Source organism: Alosa pseudoharengus, unplaced genomic scaffold (assembly GCF_046254945.1).
Source record: "Alosa pseudoharengus isolate Yale_2024_CS ecotype anadromous, Long Island Sound unplaced genomic scaffold, YU_APseudo_1.1 YU_APseudo_1.1_scf_9, whole genome shotgun sequence".
Classification (NCBI taxonomy): domain Eukaryota; kingdom Metazoa; phylum Chordata; class Actinopteri; order Clupeiformes; family Clupeidae; genus Alosa; species Alosa pseudoharengus.
The window spans coordinates 37,058,607-37,067,954 of record NW_027468881.1 but is presented as its reverse complement, the minus strand read 5'-3'; the positions used below and the strand labels follow the sequence as shown (position 1 = coordinate 37,067,954).

General features: G+C 43.2%; 2 protein-coding genes across 3 annotated transcripts in view; both read left to right on the top strand.

The window, feature by feature from the left end:
* prkar2aa (protein kinase, cAMP-dependent, regulatory, type II, alpha A) overlaps positions 1–3,226 on the top strand; it is a 26,209-nt gene extending 22,983 nt beyond the window's left edge. Inside the window, exons 5-10 of the mRNA XM_076277092.1 lie at positions 1–136; positions 416–517; positions 610–684; positions 1,694–1,759; positions 1,891–2,029; positions 2,224–3,226. The exon at positions 1–136 is cut by the window's left edge and continues 18 nt beyond it. Of these exons, the coding sequence (XP_076133207.1) occupies positions 1–136; positions 416–517; positions 610–684; positions 1,694–1,759; positions 1,891–2,029; positions 2,224–2,348 (643 nt within the window). The 3' untranslated portion in view covers positions 2,349–3,226. The remainder of the gene's footprint in view (positions 137–415; positions 518–609; positions 685–1,693; positions 1,760–1,890; positions 2,030–2,223) is intronic.
* A 1,368-nt stretch (positions 3,227–4,594) lies between these two features.
* hyal3 (hyaluronidase 3) lies at positions 4,595–8,345 on the top strand. Of its 2 annotated transcripts, XR_012985017.1 has the most exons (5): positions 4,595–4,668; positions 5,690–6,615; positions 6,875–6,964; positions 7,155–7,604; positions 7,635–8,345. XR_012985017.1 is itself a non-coding variant. In XM_076276811.1 (4 exons), the coding sequence occupies exons 2-4, from the start codon at positions 5,701–5,703 to the stop codon at positions 7,419–7,421; spliced, it is 1,272 nt and encodes a 423-aa protein (XP_076132926.1). In that variant the 5' UTR covers positions 4,595–4,668; positions 5,690–5,700; the 3' UTR covers positions 7,422–8,345. The 2 variants fall into 2 exon arrangements, 1 of the variants encoding a protein (XP_076132926.1); XM_076276811.1 differs by having other exon boundaries at positions 7,155–8,345.
* Positions 8,346–9,348: the final 1,003 nt, after the last annotated feature.

Below are 9,348 nucleotides of genomic sequence, written 5' to 3'. Positions count from 1 at the left end.
GGTTCGTAAAGATGGAGTGGACTGCTGTTTTGGACAATATGATAATAAGGGCAGCTTTGGAGAGCTGGCACTCATGTACAACACCCCCCGCGCCGCCACCATCATCGCCAAAGAGGAGGGGGCTCTCTGGGGCATGGTGAGTAAACCGGGAGTGGATCCTTCATCCACTAAAGGGTAATTACGGAGTCAAACCAACCTGGGGTCTATTTGTGCTTGATAACTTTAGTTTGGGAGCAAAATTACAGTTTGAACCCATTATCAACCACAAATAGACCCCAGGTTGTATCTCTGGAATTTCCCTTGAAGTACTATCTGGCAAGGACACTTGCCTTTTTTAGTCTGAATCTTTAATTATGAATGTTCCTATATCATTTTTTAATCCACTGTTATATTGTGTGTGACGTGTGTGTATCAGGACCGGGCAACATTCCGCAGGCTGATCGTAAAGAACAACGCAAAGAAGAGGAGGATGTATGAGGCCTTTGTGGATATGGTGCCCCTGCTCAAGTCTCTTGAGGTGAGGAGTTGTGAAGGTCCTAGATGTCCCAAAGTGTCCCCTAATCTCTCCCACCGCTAGATTAACCCTTCCCCACTCTGCCCGTCTCCTAGTTGGCTGAACGCCAGAAGATTGTGGATGTTTTAGGTGCCAAGACGTTTCAGGATGGCGAGAGGATCATCAGGCAGGTTAGTGTGACTACATGCTCCTCAAAATCTCTCTCTCTCACAGACAGACGGACGGATGGGACAGGACAGGACTAAAAAAATCGTATTGCTTCTTTATCTTCTAAATCTCCTTAAACCCAAAACATAAAACACATTTTGACTCAAACACAGTCTTTGGTAGCCTATAAGTGACATCACGTTTGTCTGTAGCTGGTCGTGTGTGGCATTCTGAAACATTCTTAAATTCGTGACCGTTATCTCTCTCTTCAATTTGGGACCTTGCAGGCGGAATTGTCGTTTGTTTATTCAAAGTCTAAAGACAGTCCATAGTGGCCTGGGCTATTCTAAGTGTCAGTTAATTGCACATCATTTTTACATCATTTTTAATAGCCACTGCATACCCGTGTTTGTTGGCGTGTTGTTGCAAAATCCACTGAAATCATTTTATGTAAGCAAACTGCATACATGGAGTCTTTATTGTTGAGGTCAGACATGATAATCATCCAAACATTTTGCATCTTGACCTGTGCTGTGCCCTGATTCAGTGCTGCCAAAACTCCGCTTATCTCTTATCTGTCTCTGGTCCTGCGCTGTGCTATGTGAGAGGGGGAGCAGCTACAGTAGAGCGGAGAAAGCCAATGTGTGCTTCTTTTACCGATATATTTAAGGATACCTTTTGCATCACTTATCCTAACAACGCTGAACTTGGCACTGCACTTACTTGTGCCCGTAGCAAGACACCTGTCAAGTTTGTAATCAATCGGACTAACTATTTGACAGATAAGCGAATAATAGACAGACAGACAGATGTTCCGGTCCTTTACAGATAGATGCCAGATAGCAGATGTGGCCAGCCTACATTTACCATCTGGTGCCCCCTTGTGGCTGACATGCCTTTGTGAAATTGACCTGGTTAATCTCTAGTGAGAAGCAACCACAGGCAACCCCCCCTAACGGCGCATCTGTATCACCGCTCTGTAATAGTGTTGCTCTGGTTTTATTGTAAATGGCTGTGCTCTCCGTTCATCAGGGTGATAAGGCAGAATGCTTCTACATTGTTGAATCTGGGGAGGTGAAGATCATGATTAAGAGTAAAGTAAGTCTCTTGCTCACACACACACACACACACACACACACTGATTGGCTTTCATTGGCTGTGGCATGTATTTCTGTATCTTAAGTATTTTGAACTAACACTGCCCCCAACCCCCTCAACTGCTCACTCAGACGAAGGCAGCCCAGCAGGACAATGCTGAGGTGGAGATCACTCGCTGCAGCAGGGGTCAGTACTTCGGAGAGCTGGCACTGGTCACCAACAAGCCCCGCGCCGCCTCCGCATACGCTGTGGGAGAAGTCAAGTGCTTGAGTAGGTTTACTTTATGTGCCCATATGTCTCAGAGAAACGTGTACATATTATATTATGTTGTTTACATTACAAATTGCAGTAAACCAATTCAGCAATTAGTCTGTCATAGAGCACCAGATAAAGTCTGACACGTGTGTGTGTGTGTGTGTGTGTGTGTGTGTGTGTGTGTGTGTGTGTGTGTGTTTGTTTTGTAGTCATGGATGTGCAGGCATTTGAGCGGTTGCTGGGTCCCTGCAAGGAGATCATGAAGAGGAACATTTCTCACTATGAAGAGCAGCTGGTGGCACTGTTCGGATCCAGCATGGATTTGAGGGACTAAGATCGTCGTGCCTTATGCACACACACACATACACACACTCCAACTCACTTGACCTGTTCACCTCTTCTTTATGCTGATATGTCCATGCACACACACACACACACACACACACTTTCAAACTACAACTTTGTGTGTTAATTGGCACACAAAGTTGACATGCATCGCAGATACCTGAACTCTCGCATACAAACATACTTTTTAGACACACTCCTTTTTACACAGACAAATACACGATTAGACATCCCTCACATATAGAAAAATCACATTGCACGCGCGCACATACCCCTCACATGCCCCCCCTCCCCCCCTTCAGCCTGTCAGTATGAAATAAAAACATAAGCTGTTTGTCTGTGGCCCTGATCCAGCTTGGACACACAAACACGCGATCACAAAGCCCAGCCAAGGACCCTCATCCTGCTCCCTATTCAGCCACCTTCTACTCTGTTGCGCAAAAAAGCCAAAAAACACAGTAAAAAGGAAAAAAAGCAAGAAAAAATAAATATAAAAATGAAAAATAATCAGTTTAACTCAAATTTTAGAGGTGTTTTATGATGATTCAAAGCTTTGATAAAATTTATTTAAAAGAAATGTTGTTCCCACTTCTGCTCTTGGTGGTTGAGTTAGTGCTGGTGGTTTTCATGACTGTGACCCCTTGATGTTTGGGTCTCTGTCCTCATCACAGAACTCCACGTTGTATTGATTAATGTATTATAATAATAATAATTATTATTATACTTATTATTATTCCTCTATATTGATTATTTTTGTTTGAATCTGTTTATCCAGCTGGAGGTGGTGTCACAAATGTAGTGCTCATTCCCCATCATTCTGGATGAGTTCTCCTCTAAACAAATAAAGCAAAACATTTTGGTACAATGCTACTGGTAAACTGTTCATTTGTTATGTGTGCTGTTGGGAAGGACTGTGTGAGACAAGCCCCTCTAAATCTTTGTCATCCTCGAATCCTTTATTCTGTTTTGGAAGTTCTCACAACAGCAGTCCAGCTAATGTTCTGGCCCAGCTTGTCACTGCCCAGCTTCACCAAATTTATTTCCAGACTGCTTTTATTAATAGGAGGAATCTGTGATGGGAATATGCATCCCAGTTGTAAATGCATAACTTGCTCTGAAGTCATGTGGGATTATGATGTATGTTGGGCCACAAATACGTTGACATGCAGTGGCACTGACGTGCATAACCAAAACAAACAAGCCTGCAGTCCGGGGGGGTATTCCAAGTATGTGGTTTAGTAACAAACCTGGGTAAGTTAACTCCGTAAGTGGTAAACCTCCTAATAGAAGAACTGTATGGCTTCATTCTCCTAACAAAACAATGCCATAGGGCTCGTGTTGTAGGGAGTTTACCACTTACTCTGAGTTAATATACCCAGGTTTGTCACTAAACCTGGAATACCCCCCTGAAGTGCAGATACAGCGTACCGAAACATGTATGTACCGTCCGCTACGTATTCCAACTTCTCAGTAATGCAGGGCTGCAAGTTCTTGTTTCCCACTTCTACTGGACAAACGACAATGTGTAAAAAGCGCCAGAACGCATTCGAGAGTTGTCCCCAATAATATTCTGAAACCTATTTTTTTTATGAATAATACAAGAAAAACATGAACGAACACTAGAATATATAAGAACCCCACGGATGTTAGCCATATAAGGGTGGATTGTTCATTCAAAACCTTTGACATGTAACATGACAAACTGAATTTGTTATTTTGTTATTACCATTGTATTGAGATATTTCATCAAACACATGATTTGTTTCTTTTTTTTATTTTACAAAAGCGATCAAATTCTGTAAAATTGATTGACAGAGCTCTCAGAATATTTTTGCTTAGGTGATGCCTGTGTGGGGTATGCAAGGAAACTGTTTAATTCCAAAATACACAGAGAAAAGGTTGGGTCAAACCCAACCTTTTCTCTGTGTATTTTGCAATTAACCATGTTTACGACTTGCCATCACTCAAAGCACTGCCGTGCAGACTGCAGTTGTGACCATCTTCTAGCACATGGATCTGAGGAGGCTACAGACTACAGACTGGCATTGATCCTCACTCGCTTGGCACACAACGTGGTACCTACCAACATGGCTGGCCATTGGTTGGCTCGTTGTCTGACAGTGAAATCCATTCCTCGTGTTGAGTGTAGTGGGCTGAGCCCAGTTATCTCTCAGCCTAATGGCTAGTCTCTTCATATGTGGTGAGGGTAAGTTCCTGTTAATGAGGTGGTAAAGGCTTATATTTCCTGCTTTGTACTTTTTGCCTTTATTCTGCCTGTTTGACTGAGTTAGTCCTTGACTTCCTTTAAGGTAAGGGAATTCAGTTTTTCTTATAGCCTTCAACATCAAGTGTTCACATTATTCTTTTTTATAGGCAGATCTAAATATTTGTATCTAGCCACTGAACAATTCAAATTCATTAACCTGATTGAGAATTAGTTGCTGCCCTCAAAAAATGGGATGTAAGTGCACTCTAATCTACTGTGCCAGAACAAAGTGTACACTCACAGTGGAGTTTAATGCACACCCCCAATTGCTGTGGCAATTGTGATTGAAAATGAGTTGTTCACAAAATTGATGTTCTTGTTATGCAATTTATTACAATTTTGTAGTTTTTGTAACTTCAACAAACTTACTAATTTGACACGCATTACTACACTACACACACAAATTTCATTCTGTGCAGACCAGTGCTTCAATCCTGTCCAAGACAACAAAACAAGCTATTTGTTCAAATTCCAAAGTAAAATCTCCTATTTTAGTATGCTATTGGTGCTCTTCTCTACCCCAGCTAGTAAGTTACTGTTAGACACTGTGTGGTTCAAGAGGAGGTGTGAATATATTTATACATGCTTTCTGTCAACCAGGCCAGCAACACACTAGAGAGTTGCAATGTCCTCATGTCATGTAGCAGATAGACATTTGGTCTCAAAAACATGTCGTTGTTAAATTGATTTAATGAATAGATGCGTGTGAATTTAGAATTTGACCCGTTACAGACTACGTCAACATCTCAAATACACACAAACATACAAAGTGTCAAAAAAATTGCCTGAATGAAAATGTATAATAAGCCACAAAATGAGGAAGTACTGTATGCTTCGAGGGGGTGTGAGTTTTTTGAACATCACAGCTTTAAATAGAAAATGATCAACACATAATTGAACTCTGTGAACATGATCCCTCAACAGCCACTTCTAGTGAACAGAGGAACTTTTTAAGTGCCTAGTCTGTGTCTCCTATTACATTGGTAAGTTGTTGTACCCTAGTGGCAAATTGCTTGAAGATCTTATTTACAGTATAACTTTCATAATTACTCTCTGGTTTACAGGAAGTTCAGCCATGTTTTTCCTGTGCCTGTCTGTTCTGATATCGGAGGTGAGTCTGTCTCCTGCCAACCTAAATGCTTCTCTCTCAGAAGAAGGCCGGCTGACGACACATGGCTTCCCTGTGATCTGGAACATGCCCACTAGACGCTGCCAGCATCGCTACGGGGTCTCCCTGCCCCTGGAGAAGTATGGTATCACACACAACCCCAAAGAGCACTTCTGGGGCCCGGAGGTCAGTCTCTTCTACCAGCAGCGCCTGGGCCTCTACCCCTACCTCACACACACAGGGTCACCAGTGAATGGAGGCATCCCTCAGCTCGCTGACCTCAAGGGTCACCTCTTGCTGGCTGGAGAGCAGCTGGACGCGGCACTCGGCCGGGACTTCAACGGACTGGCCGTGCTGGACTGGGAGGCCTGGCAGCCTCTGTGGACCTGGGACTTTGGCGCGAAAGTGGCCTATCGAAAGCTCTCTGAGCGCCTGGCCAGGCTGAACCACCCGGAGCTGCGGCCACAGGAGGTCAGGTCGCTCGCCAAGAGAGAGTTCGAGGAAGCCGGACGGACCTTCATGCTGGAGACGTTGCGGCTCTGCATGACTCTACGCCCTGCGGCATTCTGGGGGTTTTACGGCTTCCCGCCGTGCTACAACACCAACCTCGGAGGACCGGGCGGCTACACGGGACAGTGCCACAAAGGGACCTCTCAGCTGAATGACCGGCTGGCATGGCTGTGGCGGGAGAGCAGTGCCCTCTACCCCAGTGTGTATGTTCCGTGGAAACTGGCACAGCATGGGCACACACAACTCATGGTCCGTCACCGCATACTCGAGGCCCTCAGAGTCGCAACCCAGCATGCAATATATCTGACACCCACTGCTGTAATACCTTATGCAAGAGTTGCCTTCTCACACACAATGCAGTTCCTAAATAAGGTATGAACATACACACACACACATGTACAGTACATACTATATGATCACAGTGTTTTTTACATATGAAGAGGCACTGATATGTCAGCAAGCCTTCCCATAACACAAACTCCATTTTAATACGTCCATCTATGTTAACACATCCATGATAAAAATGAGTTTTAAGAAAATGTGTGTGCATCATAACTGTGTGCTAATTTTATCTTGAGCATGTGTGCATGGAATACAGTACATGTCTATTTTCTGTGTGCATTCTCTACAGACATATCTGGAGAAGGTCCTGGGGGAGAGCGCTGCTTTGGGAGTGGATGGGCTAGTGCTCTGGGGTGAGCTTAGCTTTGCACAGTCTAAAGTAAGTGTATGCGTCTGTTTTTATGATATTTGATGTTCTTTCAAAAGACTCACTGTGCTGGGTTTACATTCATGCTTTGTGTGTATGTGTGCGTGTGCATGTGTGTGTGTGCATGCGTGTGTGTGTGTATGCGTGTGTGTGTCTGCGCATGTGTGTCTGTGTGCTTGTGTGTGTGTGTGTGTGTGTGTAGCATCACTGTCTGCAGCTAAGGGACTACATTGAGAGTGTTCTGGGTGAGTATGTGGTCCAGTTGCGACGTGGGGTCCAGCGCTGTGGCCAGGTTGTGTGTGGGGGTCACGGACGCTGTGCCCGACGACAGCCCCACTCTGGCCACATGATCCCCCTCGGCAACGAGATGTCCGACCCCAACCGACTGCGCCAGGCATTCCAGTGTGTGTGTGGGCCTGGGTGGAGCGGCCGGTCCTGTGAGAAGAAGGACAAGCCCGCCACAGAGTAGAGTTTGTTTACAGAAACACAGCAGCCTCTGAGGTGTGTGTATGAAAGGAGTGTTCAGAATGTAATACTATCTCTGTCTCTTTTCAATACTTGGTAGGATTCAGTAGTATACTAGTAGAGATCATGCCAAGGAACGATAAAACAAGGATGTTATAAATAATTTACAAATATGAAATAGTTAAAGGTATTATGGCCAAATATGAAATAGTTAAAGGTATTATGGCCAAAATTTGATATTGCAATACCTTACTGGCCATTTTTACGAGAGGCCATTCAGGCCCAAAATCAGTTGGTGTGTTAACACAGGCTTTACTTTGATGTAATAACCACTTGCCTCCAAATGTAGCAATGGATGTCCTATAGGGAACTGGGGGTCATAACGGTGTGTGAAGAAATATAAGAAGAGGATGTGGACACTGTGTTCTCTTGTGTTCACACTGGTATTACTTTAACAATAATGCTGCATTTCTGAAGGCACAGTGCAAAAAGTTTTCCCAGTATCAATCTCTCTCTCTCTCTCTCTATACAGTATATACTGTATTGCTGCTCATAGTATAATGTCTTTTAAATCCATGTATTTTCATTTTAGGTGACACAAAAAGTGTAAACAAATGTGATCAATAGCTTGAAACAGACAAACAAGAGGCACAGAGCACTAAGTAATATGGAAAGACATGGGCTTTACAAGCCATCCCAGTTACTGTATATCATTCCTGACTAGAAAGCCTACCTTCTATACAAGTCATTCTCACAAGATGGTAAATGCTTGCATTTGTATACTAACAGAGTTTTTTTCATAGCTTTCTAACAAGCCAAACTAAAGGCTACATAGCAATGAAGGCTAGTTGTGATAAAGTGGTCAAGTGTGATAAATGGTCAAACGTGTCATGAATAAAATGAAAAGATGTATACTTTGCTAAGTAAAGATGTGTCTCGTGTTTGGGGTCTATAACAGGAAGGATGGCATGATACAGAAAGGGACATATAATCTGTGGCTTATTTCAAAAGATGGATAGATGGGTGGGTTGAAGAGGGAAGTGTCAGAGGAGTTTGCACGTATAAAAATACAACAGGAATGGCAGGGACCGTGTCTGTGACACTGTCATGTACCTGGATGCCATGACTAAGTGCAGAGTGTTGACATGACTAAACACACAGGACAGTTCATCCCAACAGAGATCTGTGTCTTCTGGCTTCTCTCTTAGGTAAAACGTCACTAATTTGGCTGATTTTATAGTGACAGCAAAGATCACAGTTGTTCTCAAGAGCTTTGTAAAGCCCATTAAGAGATCCTTATAAGCAGGGATGTAGTGGTAAAATAAGAGGTGGGTAAACTATGAATTTCTGTGATCTCAGTGAGGTGGACTGTGCCATGTGGTATCGGATTTTTAAAAAGAAGTCATTCAGAACATGTTTGATGATGGTGGAGGTTATTGTCCAATGTTTATAACAATACCCGTGGTATTAAATGGTTCAGAGTGTTGATGAGTGTACATATTGTGAATGTGGATAATACAGTGTTAAAAGTTGAAATTGGTGAATAAACTCTTTTGAGAGTTGGACAAACTCTAATAAGAAGGATAAACTCTATTTCTGAAATTTCAGAGGTGGATAAAATGTGTTTACTTGCGTTTAGCCTGGATTAAATCCCTGCTTATAAGAGAGCCAATGTTGGCAGTGTTGCAGATAACTTTAAGTTTGTTCAGCAGCAATCACGCAGCGTTTTCTACCGTTTATTATCAAAGGAACACTTTCAAATCAGTCACATGAATACGTGAGTTGCTCCAAAAGAGCATGGTCCTAGTAGTCCGAAAACACACACATACAAGACAGTGTAAACTTAGGTGCACAATTTCCACAGCAGTTTACAGCTATTGCACAGTGCTGTAGAAGTGTTGCATGACTGTAGTAAATGGAGCTGGTGGGCA